The following is an 18,875-nucleotide window of genomic DNA, read 5'->3' as shown; positions in this document are numbered from 1 at the left end:
TATTTCACAGAGGGGTCATCAATGACACCCAAATTGCCAAGGGTAGATGAGTAACTCCAGTTATCCCAAAATAACCTTTGGTTTTCCTGTAGTTACTGGCATGTAACAGGACAGTGGTGGAAACAATCCTAGCTATTTGTCATCTTGACCTTTTTTCCTATGGAAATAACGAAGCCTGACAGCTCCTATATTCCCAAAATGCTCCTTTTCCCAGCACAGACCTGGTCAGGGGGTTATCACATGGAAGTTTTCATCCCTGCTCATTTCTCTGGTGTGGACTAGAGCCTAGCCAAGGGCAGCCATGCCTTCCTTGATCATCATCCATCACCAGAGATAACCGCTAGATGCTGTGGGATGCCAGCTTGGCTTGGACCTGGGATTACTGCCTAAACCAGGCTGTGGGATTTAAACTTCAAACTCTGGAATAGTCTGTAAGATATTGCTGATTTTAGGAAATGAGGTGTTTCCATGGGGTCTCTGGGTAACCAAGCAAAGAACCCCAGTCAAGCAAAGCCTTTCTCCCCACAGCGTTAATGAATTCATTAATTACCTGCTCCCTTTCGAGGCCGCTCCGGCCGTAAGTGGTGGCGGAGGTTTAACGTGATACATCGTTACTCAACAGCCGTTTTCTCCCTTCCTTTCCTTCTTCCTTTTGTTTCTCCTCTGCTGTTTTTTCCTCCATATTATCTTCAGACTGGTATCTTTCAGGACTGCCCCTCCACGCACAGCCCCTGGTTGGAGGCGAGCGGGTCTCCCCTTCCATCCACAAGCTGCGGCAGCACCGCCCGCTGGGGCGCACCCAGTCCGCGCCCCTGCCCCAGAACGCCCAGGCCCTGCAGCAGTTGGTGATCCAGCAGCAGCACCAGCAGTTCTTGGAGAAACACAAACAGCAATTCCAGCAGCAGCAGCTGCACATCAACAAGGTAGGAAGGATGCTTTCAATGGCTTTTCCCCCCATTTTTTCCCTGCGCTGTTTTGGGATCTGTTTCGGGGTCTGGCGCGGTTCTGCCTCCTGCTTTCGCCCTGGGAGCTCTGGGAGGCACCACAACACCGGGAAATATTTGTGAGTGAAGTTATTCAGATTTGCTGAAAGGCTGAGAGACTTAGGGGTGCTCACCCGGAGAAGAGAAGGGTCCAGGGAGAGCTGAGAGCCCCTTCCAGGGCCTAAAGGGGCTCCAGGAGAGCTGGAGAGGGACTGGGGACAAGGGATGGAGGGACAGGACAAGGGGGAATGGCTTCCCACTGCCAGAGGGCAGGGTTAGATGGGATATTGGGAAGGAATTGTTGGCTGTCAGGGTGGGTAGACCCTGGCTCAGGTTGCCCAGAGAAGCTGTGGCTCCCCCATCCCTGGAAGTGTCCAAGACCAGGTTGGACGGGGCTTGGAGCAACCTGGGCTGGTGGAAGGTGTCCCTGCCCATGGCAGGGGGTGGGATGAGGTGCTCTTGAAGGTCCCTTCCAACCCAAACCATTCCATGATTTTTCTGGAATTGCCTTCGGAAGGAGCAGAGCTGTTCCCATCTCCAGTCCATATTCTCCTTAACTCCAGCCCTGGGTAAAGCATTACAGTGTCCCATCCATTTCTTCTCCTGGAAGTGAGGACAGCGTGGCTGTGCGTCCTGCAGAGGTTGTTGGAAGATGAATTAGATGTGATTCAGCAATTCCTTCGAGGAAAGCAAGCACTTTGTTTATCACCTGGCTTTCTGTAAATCACCTGGAGACCCTCAGGTGAACATTGCAGATCTTCTTCACCCCTGCACAGTTTTGGCTTTGTAGCCAAAATCACCTCTCTGGGTATCCCAGTATTACGAGAAAGCAGAAAAAAAACTGCTTTGAGATGATTGCATTGAGTAAATGTTTAAAAAAGCAGAGTTTTAGGCTGTAGGAAGGTAAAACTCACCTATTACACATGAGGGGTCTGATCACAAGCGGTGGGGATGGAGCTGTGCTGTTTTACCCGGCAGAGGGACTCTCCCAGGATTTTAGAGGCACCGGGTGTTCCTTCCGATGTAAAAGGGCTGTTGGGGACTTGAGAAATGGATCATCATCAGTGGGATATTTCATTCTGACTCTCATCCCTGGAAGTGTCCAAGGCCAGGTTGGAGCAACCTGGTTTTGTGGAAGGTGCCCCTGCCCATGGCAGGGAGTTGGAACTTGGAGTTCCTTCCCAACCCAAACCATTCTGTGATTTTTTTCTGGTTTAAGGCTTTCTAAACAGTCCTCTCAAGAAGTCCCAGTGGTGGCTTTCCTTAGGAAACCAGCAATTCCAGTAGCAGGTTTGAGGCTTGGGAGGACAAGCCCGTGGGCTCGCTGCGCTTTCATTTATGGAGAGGCTTTCTCCAAATATTTTCACCGTTCCAGCCCTGTGAGAAAACACAGCTACCAAGAGCTGGATTCCAACATGAAAGAAGCCCCCAAAGCCCCCCCAGCCCGTTGTTTATGGGCTGGAGCCGGGGCAGGACGATTACACAAGGCACTGACGTCAATCCTGTCCTTCTGGAGCGCTGCCAGCACGGACTGGGGGTGCCAGGCCTGGCCCCGGCTCAGCCCCTCACACCGGGAGCTGCTGCTGCCCCAGAAACCCCCTCACCCCCCTCCTGACACTGTGCCAGGCCCGGGGTCATCGGATGTGGGGCACTGGCTTGGGATTCTTTGTCCAGGAATAAGTGTCAGCTCCACGGCTTGAGGGTTTTCAAGGCCCTTCCCGAGCCTTGGCCGTGACGTAACCTCTGAGCTCATCCAGGCTTTCTCTTGGACCTCCCAGGAGCTCAGAATTCCGGCTTTGTTGGAGCTGGGATCTGTGGCATCCGTAGCAAAAGCAGGCAGAGGGGGCTTTAATTAAACTGATGGCAGAGGGGCCGTTCCCTGGGTTTGATTTATAGAAGGAATGAGTTAAAAATCACTTCAGTACTAACACTGTGTGCGTGTGGCAGATTTATCCTGTGGGATAATATCCAAGTGCTGACATGGAAAAAGACTTTTCCCAGATGCAGGGATATTTTAAGACCCTCATGTGTAGGAGAGTTAAGGGCACAGCTAAAAATAAAATAATAGGTTATTTAATTTTTAACAGAACTGATAGAATTAATTTATTTATTTACTGATTTCCCATAAATAATACAAGACTCTTCTCGATTCCATGTGATTTTTCCAAATTTTGAGATTTTGGCCTTAGGTGTCTGCAGCAGATGAAGTTTTTAAGGAGATTTGCAGCCAAAAGAAGTTTTGCTGTTTCCCAGAAGGCAACTAAGGAAAAATATGTTGATTTGCTTAAAATTAATAAGAACAATCAACATGAGGATCTGGCTGTGAAGCCTTGATGTCCGAGGCTTTGGAGGAGTGACTTGGGATTGGAGAACTGAGGACAGGGAAGGAGGGGGCAGAGGGATGGAACAGAAGGAGGGACAAGACTCCATGGGGTGACTGGAGGGGATCCCTTCCCATGTGGGGTGTAAAGTCCCCAGTCTGCCCCTGTCAGGTGCAGCTTGAGGATCACTTGAGTGTAGCAAATGTGGTTCATCCCACTTGGAGCTGACCTGCTCTGAGTGACTGCTCTTCTCAGAGCAAGGACCTCTCTGGAAAATGTGGGTCCCAGCCCTGCTCATCTTCTTGTCACCTGCTGGTGACGTTTGCTTTAAGGACAGGATAAACTCACACACACAGAACCCCCATGGAACGCCCCAAAAATGGGGACAGGAGAGACTTGAGTGAGTGAAAAGAGCATTATTGAAGTTTCCAGCTGGAGTTTGAGACATTAAATGAAATTCTAGATAAGATACTGAATTACTTCTTGCTCAAATGTTTACCCCAGAGAAACTGTGGCTGCCTCATCCCTGAAAGTGTCCGAGGCCAGGTTGGGCAGGACACCCTGGGCTAGTTGAAGGTGTCCCTGCCCATGGCAGGAGGTGGAACTGAATGAGCTTTAAGGTCCTTCCCCCCAAACCATTCTGGCATTCCGTGATTCTAATTGACCTAATAATTCCCACCCTTTTGCATGTTTAATGCTCAAACCTAGAGGAGCACCAGGGGAGGTTTTAGGTTGGATTTCGGGGAAAATTTCTTCCCTGGAAGGTTGGTCAGGCCCTGTCCCCGGCTGCCCAGGGCAGTGGGGACTCCTGTCCCCATCCCTGGAGGTGTTCAGAAGACATGTGGACGTGGGCAGAAGCCAGCCCACCTTCCAGCACACCCCTCTCTCCAACAAGGCTTTGACTCTTGGATGTATCTGACAGGTGAAATGGGTTTTTGGTGTGATCTCTGAGCTTCTCCTCCCCACAGAGAGCCCTGGATGAGCAGTATGGAAATGGGCTGATTTATCCTCAGCTTCGGAGGTGTCTGGGGTTGTTTTCAGCCTCCAGCCTGGATCTGTTGAGCTCTGAGGTCCCTCCCAACCCAAACCATCCTGTGAGTCTGGGATTTTTTTGTGGTGGGAACTCTCCGTCAAACTTGAATGAGTAACTAGATGTTTCTAACGTGTGCAGCGGCACCTTCCAAGTCTTCAGTGTCCCAAGAACTTACCACTGCAAAGAAGGAATAAATACGGATCGTTGGGCACGGTGGTACTTGGTCAAAAATTGGACTTCATGATCTTGGAGGTCTTTCCCAACCTTAACAATTCTGTGATTCTATTTCTCATATCTATTAGACAAACCTAATGCCAGCTGACATTTTACCAGCAAAGAAATGCAGCTTTTTTTTCCTCTCATGAAGAATTCCATAAAAAAAGGAAGAATTTTTTGCTTTTCCTTGTATTTATGACTTGACATTGCTATGCTTTTTTAAAAATTTCTGGGTTTTTTGTATTTCCAAGGTGTAGAGAAGAAATCTCACCAACTGCATGGAGCCTTTTAAAAATGCTTGTGAGCAGAGATATCTCATTTATTCTGTAGTAAACTCGTTGCCTGCCCAAGGTTGGAGAGGCAGTGTCTTTAACAGGGTTTATGGTGGCAGTGGGTGACAGCCAGAGGCCACTGGGTATGAAAAAAGAGGAGTAACCTCATTGCAGAGGAAACCAGAGAGCTAATTAAGGGATGGAGGAGATATTTATGGTGCATTGTGTTCACTATTTCAGATATATTTAGGAGCATTCTCAAAGCTCCCTTTATATTCAACCCCTTGCACTTTTATTACCTTCAATTTTAGATTGCACAAAATTTCACAAATGGAAGATTTTCAGGGAGTTTTAACAGGCCTGGGATGCAGATACTCATGTTTTCTATGGAATATGTTCATGACAAAGTGTTTTCTCTGCAGAATTGTCCTTTAAAACAGGGTTGCAGCAGCTCGAAGCGGTGGCAGAGCAAGGGATTCCCTTTGCATTTGGAGAGCAAAGGGAATGTTTGAAGTGTCCTTGGCATGGGCCACTTGATCTTTCAACCTTCATTGTGGTTTTCATTTAATTCGTCCATTTTCAAGGAGTAGGAATAATTTAAAACTTCTCAGGGATGACACTGCCTCTTGTTCCCATTAGATGTGACAGTGACATTGTAAGTTCTTTTCCCAGCAATTACCTCCTGCAGTTCAGAAGTTCAAAAGGTATTAAGTTCAAAGCTTGAGATCTTCGATCCAAGCAGAAAAAAAACCCACCAAGCAGCAGATGGTTTATGATGATTTAATTAACTTTAAAAGGGGTTATGTTCATCAAGCCTAAGAGAGCTTAAAGGACATGGATGGAAGAACCTTTAGCTTAACATGGTTTATTCATTGTGTATTATAAGGAATGAAACTGGGAGGGCAGGGGGGGCCCTCCCAAAAATCCTGAAGAGGTTTGGATCACTGAGTCCATCATTGAGTGCAATGTCCCTGCTCCAGCAGTTCCCAAGATCACATTTGATTGCCTTTTGAGTGTCTCCAAGGATGGAGCCTCCAGAACCTCTATGAATAACCAGTTCAAGTGTTTGACCACCCTCACAGGAAAAAAAAAAAACAAACGTTTTCTTGTGTTCAGAAAGAATTCCATGGGTTTGGTTTTGTGCCCAAGGCCTCTTGTCCCATCACCTGGGAGCACAACCCATCAGGGTCCCTTGGACTTAAGTATATCCAGGTTTTTTTAAGTGTTGCCTGACCCTGGTGGTTCCTCCACCAAGGGTAAGTCTTCCTTGCTCCAGACTTTCCCTCTGGTCTCAGGGTCCTGGGATTCCTGGTAAGAGGTATTAAGTGCCATGGCCCTTTTCCATGTCGTGTGAATTTCCCTGGTCTTCCTTTCTTCTTTCCTGATACCCTTCATGTCCTTTGCCAGATGCAGCTCCAGGTTGGCTTTGGCTTTCTCAACCCCAAGGGCTGGAGTTCTCACTACTTGGGATGGATCTTTCTTGATCTTGTAGAATCCTTGAATCTTCCAGCTCTCCTGGACCCCTCTGATCCCCAGGGCTGTATCTACTTCCAAGCAGATCCCTGAAGAGGGCAAAGTCTGCTCTCCTGAAATCCAGGCTTGAGGTCCTGCCTTTTGCTCTGTTTCCTCCTCTCCAGATTTTCAGCTCCACCACCCACATGCTCCATTCACACACCTTTGGAAAACCATTCTCCCCCTGCCCTGGGCAGCCTGTTCCAGTGCCCGAGCAACCTTTCCATGGAGAAATTTTCCCCATATCCAATCTAAACGTACCCTGGCACAGCTTGAGCCATTTCCTCTTGCGCTGTCGTTTGTTAGGTGGGAGAAGGGCCCAATGCCCCCCTGGCTCCACCCTCCCGTCTGCGAGTTGTCAGGACTCATCTTGGTTTGTCCACTTCATTTGGCATTTAAGCTCTTGACTAACTCCAGATCCACACCAAGACACACAACTCCACGCATTCCTGCCCCTCTTCCTTGCTTGACTTACATGGCAGAGCCTTTCTTCCTAAATTTGGGGGGGAAAAAGGGCTTAATTTCAGGTTTGAGCTGCTGCTCTTCGAAGAGCGAGTAGCTCCTCCTGCATGTGCTCAATAACTAGGTTTTGATTTAGCTTTATTAGATTTAAAATCAATATTGCCTTCCATCCCAGTGACCTAATCCTCATTAAACCTTGCCCTGACAACTTTCAAAGTGCAGCACTTTCTTTATAAGCCTGTGAAACAGGGGCAACCTGAGAGAGAGGAAATGGATTGGTTTTCCTCTGCCAGAGTTAAAAACAGGTCACATTTTGGTTTTTTTTTTATTCCAAATAAAACTTATAAGCAGTCTGAGGTGGAGAACTGTGAATTTTATCTTGCCAATGAACTTATAAAGAGTCTGAGTGAATTATAGTGAAAATTAAATTGTTCCTTTCGGTTTAGGAGCTGCTTCTGAAGAAGTTTACTGTGTCTAGTTAGGAAGGTCTGGTTAGAACCAGGGGTTCACTCTAAGCTGGGTGTCCTGAGCTTCCTCTTAACCAGCTCCGTGACAGTGCAAGTTCTCAAGGAATCCTTATTCCAGCCTTACAGATAAAATTCAGGGAGTGATTCGAGGTAATGTTGAGCAAACAAGCAGCAAAAACCGTCTTAGAGGGGATTGTGTCTCTTGTATTCTTTCAGGATTTAATTGCCAAACATCTTGATGGTTGTTATGAGTGGACGTGAATGGAGTGGGCACAAGGGCTCTTATTTCTTCAGAGGGAAAACTAAGTGGAAAATAAGGGGGGTGTCATTACCTGGGACACGAAATTTCAGAGCTCTTAATGCCAAGGTTGCCCTGACCTTTCCCTGGAGCGCTCGTTTCGTAAGACAAAGGCCATAATTCACAATTGCTCTTTTCAGGAGGCTGGAGAACAGAATGAACTTTACCTGAGACGAGTTAAGGGTTTATTTCTTGGTTCACGTGCTTTCAGATTATATCCAAACCCAACGAGCCAGCCCGGCAGCACGAGAGCCACCCCGAGGAGACGGAGGAGGAGCTGCGGGAACACCAGGCCCTCCTGGAGGAGCCCTACGGCGACCGGGCCGCGGGCCAGAAGGAGGCCCCGGGACTGGCCAACGTGGTGCAGGTGAAGCAGGAACCCATCGAGAGCGATGAGGAGGAGGCAGAGCCTCAGCAGGAGCTGGAGCCCGGGCAGAGACAGGCGGAGCAGGAGCTGCTCTTCCGTCAGGTGAGCGCCCAAAACACCGCCCTGGCACTTGGGCACCTGTAGGACACTGGTTGGGTCTTGGTGGTCACCTTGTGCTGCTCTAAGGGGAACCAGCTCGTGGCTGTGTATAGAATCCTGAGGTAAAATCAGGTGATTCCTTCTCTGGAATCAGCTCACAAGTCTCCCAGGGAGGAGAATCTGGATCATGTGGAACACACACTGTGTTTACAGCCACTGAGTCTCTTCTGGGGTTGTTTCTTTGGGAAGACAAAGTGTATCTTAGCATTTCTGAACTGCTTTCAGTAGAAATGGAATCCTGCTAGCAGAGGATTTTATTTTGGTTTTAGGTTGTAAAGCAAACTAGAGAAGGCCTGGGTAAAAGAGCAGGGGATGATGTGCAATGGAGGGTGTTCCTTCTGCAGAATTAGAGATCCTGGAGCCTCCAGCCAGGCTCCCTTTTGAGGGCAAGCACTGGAGGCCTGTGGATTGCAGGTGATAAATCTGATCACAAGGTACAAGCTGATCTATGTCCCACAAGAATGTCACTGGAATGTTGCTCAGGGACTACATTTGCCCAGGAAAGCTGTGGCCGCCCTGTCCCTGGAAGTGTTCAAGGCCAGGTTGGACGGGGCTTGGAGCAACCTGGGCTGGTGGAAGGTGTCCCTGCCCATGGCAGGGGGTAGGACTGGATGAGCTTTAAGGTCCCTTCCAGCCCAAACCATTCTGGGATTCTGTAATTCTGTGTTGCTAATGATGGACCACAGTGATCCCATTCCTCTGAAAGGGCAGCCTTAATCCTGAATCCGTGAGTGCACCTGAGGAGTCTTTAAAATAGTCTTTGCTCAAAGAGAGAGGGAATAAACAGAAGAAAGGGATGTGAGTGTGGAAGGCTGGAACAGCTCCTTCCTGCCCAGGAACATGTCCAGCTGATGGTGTGGCTGTGCAGAGAACCAGCTTGGTTGGAAGCTCCCACTCCAGTCTGGGATCTGGTTGAGCTGGATTCAATCCATGATCTGGAGCACTGCACTGTTAAACAACCCAATGCAGCAGGGTGGGAGCACAGGGGGAGGAAGATAAGGCCAGCTCTGGGGGAGGAAGGAACTGCCTGTGCTGGTGCCCTCTCAGGTGCCCCAGGCCCAGGGATGGGGTTCCACATGCTGTTCTTGCCTGGCTTGGCTCTAGAAACGTCCACATCTTCATTTGTTGTGTGCAAGGGAAAGGAATCCAAGCCTCCAAACCTTAAAAACCCTAAAAGACCCTTTTAAGAAGGCACTTTCAGCAACTCCCTGCTTCTCTTCCCCACAGCAAGCCCTTCTCCTGGAGCAGCAGCGGATCCACCAGCTGAGGAACTACCAGGCATCGCTGGAGGCGGCCGGAATGCCCGTGTCCTTCGGGGGACACCGGCCCCTGTCCCGGGCACAGTCCTCTCCAGCCTCAGCCACCTTCCCAATGTCCGTGCAGGAGCCCCCCACTAAGCCAAGGTTCACAACAGGTGAGGCTTTGGGGGGCTGCTTGGGCTGGGGGGACTGGTTTGCCTTAGGCTGGGCTTTGTTTACAAGGGCGTGGAATGGCAGGACAAGAGGGAATGTCTTTACACCGAGAGGAGGGTTAAATGGGATGTTAGGAAGGAATTGTTCCCTGTGAGGCCCTGGCACAGGTTGCCCAGAGAAGCTCTGGCTACCCCATCCCTGGAAGTGTCCAAGGCCAGGTTGGAGCAACCTGAGCTAGTGGAAGGTGTCCCTGCCCATGGCAGGGGGGGTGGAACTGGATGATCTTAAAGGTCCCTTCCAACCCACTCTGGAATTTTCTGATCCAAGATTAAAAACAGATTAATTCTCCCTGAATCCTGACAACCAACTTTCAAACCCCCCCCGGATCCTTCCTGTCTCTTCAGTGCCCTTAGCAACAGCTGAAAGGGAATTTTCTGTGCAACTCTCCAAGCCCTGTTTTGGGTGATGAGGGATATTTTGGAGTCCGCCTTCTTCCCCAAATGTCAGGCTGTATTTTGTGAATGAACAATTTGCAACGTGCCGAGCGCCTTGGGAAAAGGGAAGGAGGGGAATAGATCCCAGAACATCCAAATGGGAGTGACTCGTGATTTTGTTTGCCTTTCCCTCATGCCTTTATTCCGTTTTTAACCCACACTTCTTGCATCACTCGGTGCTGTGAGTCGGGTTTATTTTCAGACCCTGGTGGTGTAGTAATAGATAATGTTCAGGATGACTTTTCCTCAGCTGCAAGGTGGGAAGTGTGTGCTGTCAGTCCTGTGAAAACCCAAGAAATGGCTCATTTTGACAAATCAGCCCTTTAATCTCTAATTTGTTGTTAATACTGAACCTTTGAATTGCAGCAAAACTGCGTTTCCAGTTCTGGCCAGATGAAGAGATTTTGGCTTCTGCCAGGGATGCAATGAGTGGTCCCCTGGCTCAGGGTCAGAGCACATGAAACTTGAGCTTCTAACATGCTTAACCCCAAACCTTGGAGCTTTAAAAATGAGGAAGCCTGGCCCTGCTTGAAGAGATTATTCACCCCTTCCCTCCTCCTCCCGTCGTAGTGAAGTTGCCTTGTCAGTCACCTACAAGACTCTGAACATACAACAACATTTCCTACCCCAGGCTGTGCATTTAGCTCAGATTTGCGCCTCTAAATTTCATTTCAAATCACAGGGAACAGGAAGAATGGAAATGTGAGGACGGGGCTGCTTGGAAAAGGTGCTGTTCCAGTGTTAGGATTTCTTTTCCTTGGAGGCAGGGTTTAAAACAATTAAAAAAAGCTGGAATATCACATTGCTTTTATTTAGCACTGCACAGTGTGATGATATGAAGGATGCTTAGTGTGGTTCACCTGTAAAATACCCTTTTCATGGCATTTATCCAGGTTAAAACTCCAAGGGCTTAATTTTTCCAGTGCTTTCCATCTCTGCATTTATGGAGGAGGGAAAACACAATAAATCACTGTCCAAGGGGGAAGTGTTGGGCATTCCCTGGCACTAATAAAGGTGCAAAGCATAAAGGTGAGACCTCTGTACCAGTCCTATAACTTTGGTCCCTCATAAAAGGTGAAGGACTGGTTTAATTACCCATCACTGCTTAAGGTTGGACTCGATGAGGTCTCCAACCTAGCTGATTCTGTGATTCTGTAACAGAGGCAGGAAGAAAGAACCCAACTCTAGGGGTGTGGAAGGAGGGAGAAGGAAAGGAAAGGAATCTCAGCTGCTGAGCATGTGTGTGAGTGAAAGTGCCTCATGTTTTCCTGGAGTTGTGCACGGTGTGTTAGAGATTGTGGGTTTGGAGGTGGCTGCTAAAGCTTAATCACTGGGATTGAACCACTCTTTGAAAGGCAGGAAATTAAAGTCTTGGGTATTTTTCAAAGCGCTCAAGCTCATCAGGCTACTTTTCCCCTAGGAAAATCCATCTGGTTGATAAGTGGCTGCTTTGGAGACTGATCCTAACGGGCTTATGCGCTTTGGATTGCAGAGGAATGAGGGCTGGCATTGGTGTGATCATGTGGGGAGAGGGCTGGAAGAACCAAACCTCATTAATGACCCTAAGTAAGCCAACCAGGATCACTCTGCACACCACTGTGGCTCTTAAGAGATCAATTACTGTCCAACGGGCAAAGGAATTGTTCATCCCCTTCATGTTTGGGATATTATATAGAAATAATACAGTAACCTGAGGTTTTGTCTGAACAGAGTCACTCCAGACAGCTAGAATTTCGGGGGGGTTGGGATATTTTATTTTCCTGTCTCTCTCAGTGACAACACCTGAGACTTCAAAGGTACAGGGGAAAGAACCCGTAATACAGCTCTCAAACATGATGTCCATTACTCCACATCAAAGTGAAAGCTGTGCCCTTCCTGACTCCTCTGAGCAATCAGTTTGATGTCCCAGAGCATGACATTTAATTTTCCTTCCTCCCAGAAAGCCAGTCCTTGAACTTGCCCTCTCCAGATCAAGCAGCCCCGTGACTTTAATGAATCCTTGTGCTTGCCCTGTTCTACACACTTGAATAAGGATCCTCAGGTTGGGCCATTAATTTGCATAGCTCCAATTATCCAGTCTCTGATCTCCTGTAAAAATGGGTCCACAAATTATTCTGATGTTCTGCATTAAAGGGTTTTTCCTTTCTAATGGAGGCATTTATTCTCTCCTGTGCAGAGCAATATAATTATCTGAACCTCAAATCATATGTTTGTTCTGCCAAGAAAAACCAGTTGGTTTTGCTTTAGTGCTGACCTTTAAAAATTATTGTTCTTGTGTCTGAACAGAGCCTTGCTTCCAGCACCACTTAATTTAACTTGTAACGGCCATTGGAGTTTTGTGTTTTAAGCTTAAATTGCCAAGATTCCCTTTGTGTGTCTGTGTGTGTGTGTGTGTGTGTTCAGCTGAGTGTCCCCAACCACAGGAAGGAACTGGGAACAGCTCCTGTCTTTCCAGTGGGTTGGTTTCTAGGAAAGAGGAATGATGAGTGACGTGTGATTAGAGCATGGAAGAGCTTCCCTGAGACACTGCTGTTGTCCTGGAACCCTTGGGAAAGGAGAAACTGTTGATCAGCCAGGTTCTGTAAAGGCCAGGTTTGTGGTGGGATAGAATCCCAGAATGGTTTGGGTTGGGAGGGACCTCAAAGCTCATCCCATCTCACCCCCTGCCATGGGCAGGGACACCTTCCACCAGCCCAGGTTACTCCAAGCCCCATCCAACCTGGCCTTGGACACTTCCAGGGATGGGGCAGCCACAGCTTCTCTGGGCAACCTGTGCCAGGGCCTCCCCACCCTCCCAGGGAAGAATTCCTTCCCAATATCCCATCTAAAAATCTCTTTTAGTTTAAGAACTTGCACTGGTTTAAATAAACTCAGACTGGGGTGGAAGCTTCTCCTCAGGTGAATTCAGGACTTGCCTTGGCCCAGCAGCTGGCTGTGATGTTTGATGCTGTGGATCAAACATGGGAGACCTCAAAAAACCTTTGCAGCAAGCCCTTCTTTCTTAAGTGACCTTTGGCTGACCCAGAGCCAGCCAACTCCCCAGGGCTCTGTTCTTTCCCTGGAACTGATCATGGGTTGGGTTTTGTGGGCTGTTTTTTCCCTTTGCCCTCCCTCACCTCCAGCAAAGCGAGGAGCTGCCAGGCCCCTGCCCTGAGGCTGGATACCTGAGAGTGTCAGGCTTTGCTCAGGGGGAGAAGCCGCATTTTTGCAGTGGCAGAACATGCCCACACTCAGTCAGGAGGTGGGATTGCAGCTGGAGCCAAGCCTGGCAACGCACAGGAGTGTTGGGAACGTGCAGGAGCAGGGCCCTCAGCTCCGGGCTGCGTGTCCAGGGCTGTTCCCAGGGTCGGGTTCCTCACAAACCCCTTTTAACTCCCTGCGCTTGCCAATTGTGCTGTTTCTCCGGGCTTGAACTGGGAATGGGGAAGCCTGTGTAGGTGTGCTCATCTGGGATTTCCGAGGAGGGATACCAGCCAAAGCACATCCTGGAACACCTGCATCCTGCCTTTAGAGGCTTTGGATTCTCAAGACTTGATTTCACAGAAATCATAGAAAACCTTGGGTGGGAAGGGACCTTAAAGCCCATCTGGTTTTTACTCCCTGCCATGGGCAGGGACACCTTCCACTAGCCCAGGTTGCTTCAACCTGACCTGGAACACTTCCAGGGATCGAAGGACAGCCACAGCTTCTCTGGAAAAATCCATTCCAGTGCCTCACTACCCTCACAGGGAAGGTTCCTTCCCAATATCCTATCTAACCCTGTCCTCTGGCACTGGGAAGCCATTCCCCCTTGTCTTGTCCCTCCATCCCTTGTCCCAAGTCCCTCTCCAGCTCTCCTGGAGCCCCTTTAGGTCCTGGAAGGGGCTCTCAGGTCTCCCTGGATCCTTCTCCAGGTGAACCCCCCCAACTCTCCCAGCCTGGCTCCAGAGCAGAGGGACTCCAGCCCTCAAATCAACTTCATACTGTACTTTCAGACAGATATTTCTTGCAAGAAACCTTATTCTTTGAGGAAAAAAACCCAAACCAACCCCTTTTATTCTGTTTTCTGGAGCTTCTGGCTGAAGGGAAGGGTAGATTTGAACATTTGACTGTGTATCTTTTGCTTGAGCAAAAAAATTACAGGTCGTTTGTCCCTGGGACGTGGCTGGGGAGGACCTGCTGTTTTCCTCCAGCAGAACATTGGCTTTGGAATCTGAGCTCTCCTTCCAAAAACGGACCCAGGCAACTGTGGAGCATGAATCAAAGTTGTCATGCCATAAATCCTTGGGAATGAGAGGGGATTTAGCTGCCTTTCTCCCGCACTGAGATGAACCAACACTGCTAAATCCTTCATCTCGTGCTGAATAACGATGCCCAAGTGGGTGCTAATGGCCTTAATTAGCATGTTGTCAAATAACGGAGATGCAGCGACTTCAGCACGAACTGTTTTATGAAACACGGTCCTGCCAACGACTTATTCCTTCTGCTTTTCAATCCCAAGCCCTGGAGTCATTTTAGCAGCAAGTAGGAGAGTCCCTCCTCTCCTCAAATGCGGTTCCTTTGCTGGCATGGAAGTGATGCTTTGGGGTGTCACCTCCTGCTGTCACTGTCACACCCTCAGGTGTTGGTGCTGGTTTCTTTGCCACAGCCATTGAGGGTTTCCAGAGGAAGGCACGGTTGTGGGTTTGGTGCTGTCTCAGAGCAGCACCTTGGATTTTCCCTTCTTGGAGCTCTGTGGCTTGGAGCCCAACACCCAGTTTTGCTCTAGAGCTGTTGCGTTGAATAGGAAGTACAAACCGTGCTTCTTTGCCCCCCATAAATCTGGCAAATTTGGGTGGTTTTTTTTTTTTACTGAGAGCAATTTTGGACCCTCTGTCCCAGGCCTCGTGTATGACACCTTGATGCTGAAGCACCAGTGTACCTGTGGAAACACCAACAGCCACCCGGAGCACGCGGGGAGGATCCAGAGCATCTGGTCCAGGCTCCAGGAGACGGGGCTGCGGGGCAAGTGTGAGGTAGGAAAAACACGGGAAAACACAGCAGAGGGGGGTGGTTGTTGTTCTTGTTACTGTCATTATATTGTCATTATGTAATTATATTCATGTATTATATGCTATATAATATATAGCTTATTAATTTATATTGATATTGCTAATTACTATTCATTGATATATGCATTGATTATATTTATATTGTTGATATTGTTAATTACTGTTCATTAATATTAATTACATTACTATATTATATGCGATATTTAATATATATACAGTGTATATTATAAATATAACATGTAATATAATGTATAGCATATATATTATATATGAGATATATAATGTATAAATATTTTACATTTGTTATTAAATTATATTACCATATTAAATGCTATATAATGCATTGTACAGTGTATTATAGAATTATATTAATATTCTAGTTATTATTAATTAATATTATATTACTATATTAGATATGATATATAAAATACATGATGTGTAGTGTATGTTATAAATATAATATATAATATAATATATAGAATATATATCATGTATTAAAAATCCATTCTGGTGCCTCACCACCCTCACACGGAAGAATTGATGATATAAATATATCAATGTTATTATATGCTTTTATTATTAAATTACATTAGATGTTATTATTATTATATTACCATTATGTAATTATATGAATATATTATATGCTATATAATATATAGCATATGAATTGTATTGCTATTATTGGTATTATTAATCACTATTCATAAGTATTAATTATATTACTATATTATATGTGATATTTAAATCTATTATGTACCGTATATAGTATAAATGTAATATTTAATATAGTGTATAGGATATATATTTTATATTAAATATAATATATAAATATATTACTTTTATTATTATTAAATTATATTACTGTATGATATGCTATATCATACATTGCACTACGTATTATAGAATTATATTAATAGTCTTAATTATTTTTTAATTAATTATATTACTATATTAGATATTATATATAAAATATATGATGTATAGTGTATGTTATAAATATAATATATAGAATATATATTCTATATGAAATATAGAAATGTGTCAATGTTACTGTTATTAAATTATATGCTTTTATTATTAAATTATATGCTACTATTATTAGTATTAGTATTAGCATTGTTATTAAGATCGATTCGTAGTTGTTACTTAGAAATACCAGTGATGATAAATAGGGCTCTACATGTGTGTTCATCAGTTCAAGCTCTGAGGGACTGGATGTCCTGGGATAAACAGCTGTGGCAGCCCCTGCGCAGGAACATTCCCGAGACGTTCCCGAGCCATCAGCTCAGCCTTCCACGTGGTGGCAGCATTGCCATTCCCTACATTCCCTAACCCCCAGCATTGCCATTGCCTGCATTCCCTAACCCCCAGCATTGCCATTGCCTACATTCCCTAACCCCTGGCACTGCCATTCCCTACATTCCCTAACCCTGGCACTGCCATTGCCTACATTGCCTACATTCCCTAACCCCTGGCAGTACCATTGCCTACATTCCCTAACCCCCAGCATTGCCATTCCCTACATTCCCTAACCCCCAGCATTGCCATTCCCTACATTCCCTAACCCCCAGCATTGCCATTCCCTACATTCCCTAACCCCCAGCATTGCCATTCCCTACATTCCCTAACCCCCAGCATTGCCATTCCCTACATTCCCTAACCCTGGCACTGCCATTGCCTACATTCCCTAACCCCTGGCACTGCCATTGCCTACATTCCCTAACCCTGGCACTGCCATTGCCTACATTCCCTAACCCCTGGCATTGCCATTGCCTACATTCCCTAACCCTGGCACTGCCATTCCCTACATTCCCTAACCCTGGCACTGCCATTCCCTACATTCCCTAACCCTGGCACTGCCATTCCCTACATTCCCTAACCCTGGCACTGCCATTGCCTACATTCCCTAACCCTGGCATTGCCATTGCCTACATTCCCTAACCCCCAGCATTGCCATTCCCTACATTCCCTAACCCCCAGCATTGCCATTCCCTACATTCCCTAACCCCCAGCATTGCCATTCCCTACATTCCCTAACCCCCAGCATTGCCATTGCCTACATTCCCTAACCCCTGGCATCCCTTCCAAGCTGCTTCTGTCCGTGGATGCCCATTTCACTGAATTCTGGGATTATTTGGGAACAAAAAACCTACAAAGCCAAGTGCCCGGTGCTGTCCTGCTCCAGGAGCTCGTTGTGCAGTGCTGGTCACTTAAATGGGTGTTAAATATTCCCTGATGTACAAATTCCTCACTGTACAATCTGTTATTGTCCTTCATTTCCTGTTAATTTCCTTTAGGAAGATTTTTTCCCCTGATTTTCCTGCTTAATTTGGTACTTTTGGTTGCTTTTGGAGCTGCTGTTGATGTTCACTCTGCTTTCCAGCTGTGTTTCCCTTCTGACCATTGCTGATGTTCAGCCTCATCCTTTCAGACTCTTCTGAAAGTTCAGACTCTTCCCAAAACTGATAAATACCTGATAATGAGGTTTCTGCCTTAATTCCCTGCTGGTTTTCTCCAGGGTCTGCCCTGACATTTCAGGTTGCATTCCTTGTCTCTCTGGTTACCTTTGCTTTATCCCCACCATCTCCTGCCCATGCCTGTCAGAAAGTTTCCTTCTTTATCTTGACTTTTCTCTTGGGCTTGATGGGCACAGCCTTTCCCTGTTTCTCCAGCTCCTTCCTACATCCAGACTTCCCTCAAATAAAAAAAAAACAGACCAGGTTGGACAGGGTTTGGAGCAACCTGGTCTAGTGGAAGGTGTCCCTGCCTGGGTGGTGGAACAAGGTCCCTTCCAACGTCAGCCACTCTGGGATTCCATGATTTTGTAGTTTAATCCATTTCTTATGTCTCATATTTGTAAAAGGACAGTTGGAGCTTTGATATTTCCTCATCCTGACATTTCCCCTTCCTTCCTGAACTGCCCTTTGCTGTGGTCAGGGGGGTAGTTTGATGCTGTTGGTTGCCAGGAGTTGCTCAACACAGATTAAAAACACAGGAGCCTGCATGGTAACTAATGATTTACACACTGTGGAGGATCAAACGAGACTCCACTGGATTCCTGTCCTCTTCCAGGAGTTTTACAGCTCGTTCCCCACACAACTAAACCCCCACTCTGCTCTCTCGTCCAGCAGTTCTGGGTGCCTGTCCCCTGGAGTGTCCCCGTGGTGTTTCTGTCCCACACCTGCCCCAAGCCGAAGGTCTCACAGATAAATATTTATGTCAGTCACGCAAACGAATGTTGGCTTTGAAATTCCAGATGCACAGACTAAGGGAAAACCTGTTCCCATCAGGCAGCTGAGAGGCTCCCAAACACCCTGCCAAGGGCTGAGATCCTGCCACTGTTTCTGGACTCGATGACCCTTGTGGGTCCCTTCCAACTCAGGATGTTCTGTGATCTCTCTCAGAGTCAATGGAAGTGATCCAGAAGGGGCACAAATCAGAAATATCCCGGAATCCCAGAGTGGTTTGGCTTGGAAGGGACCTTAAAGCTCACCTTGTTCTGGGTTTCACCTGAGGGATGAGTAGATTTGCTACAGTGCCTCCAGCCCAGCCTGCACCCTCCTGTGAGAAAGCAGCTTGCAACAGATTGAACCTGCAGGGATTTCCAGCATGAGCTTTAGAGCAGAAAGGTTGGAACTGACCCTTCATTGCTCGATGGTTCACTTTGGAAATCATGTCTGGCAGAAACTTTTAGTTAATAATCGTGGTGGAGATGCTGGAGAGTGGTTTGGAGGAACATTTTCACTAGAGAATCATTTTCTACTGGCTTATAAATCCTGAATATTCATTAGTCAAGCAATGCCTTTGTTATTTAGCAAATGCGCATTTGAAAACAGAAATAAATGTAAA

At 47.0% G+C, this 18,875-nt stretch overlaps 1 protein-coding gene across 6 annotated transcripts in view; it reads left to right on the top strand.

Annotated features, from left to right (window-relative positions):
- HDAC4 (histone deacetylase 4) overlaps positions 1–18,875 on the top strand; it is a 195,567-nt gene that overhangs the window by 140,054 nt on the left and 36,638 nt on the right. For 4 of the 6 annotated variants that reach the window (XM_051791016.1, XM_051791014.1, XM_051791015.1 and 1 more), the window contains 4 exons: positions 694–923; positions 7,776–8,033; positions 9,318–9,504; positions 14,857–14,990. In XM_051791016.1, coding sequence (XP_051646976.1) covers positions 694–923; positions 7,776–8,033; positions 9,318–9,504; positions 14,857–14,990 — 809 coding nt within the window. The remainder of the gene's footprint in view (positions 1–693; positions 924–7,775; positions 8,034–9,317; positions 9,505–14,856; positions 14,991–18,875) is intronic. The other 2 variants (XM_051791018.1, XM_051791017.1) reach the window with 1 other exon arrangement.

Source organism: Manacus candei, unplaced genomic scaffold (assembly GCF_025592945.1).
Source record: "Manacus candei isolate 608988 ecotype Guabito, Panama unplaced genomic scaffold, ASM2559294v1 h1tg000029l, whole genome shotgun sequence".
Classification (NCBI taxonomy): Eukaryota; Metazoa; Chordata; class Aves; order Passeriformes; family Pipridae; genus Manacus; species Manacus candei.
Note: the sequence above shows the minus strand (reverse complement) of the source record. Positions and strands in the feature narration are given on the sequence as shown.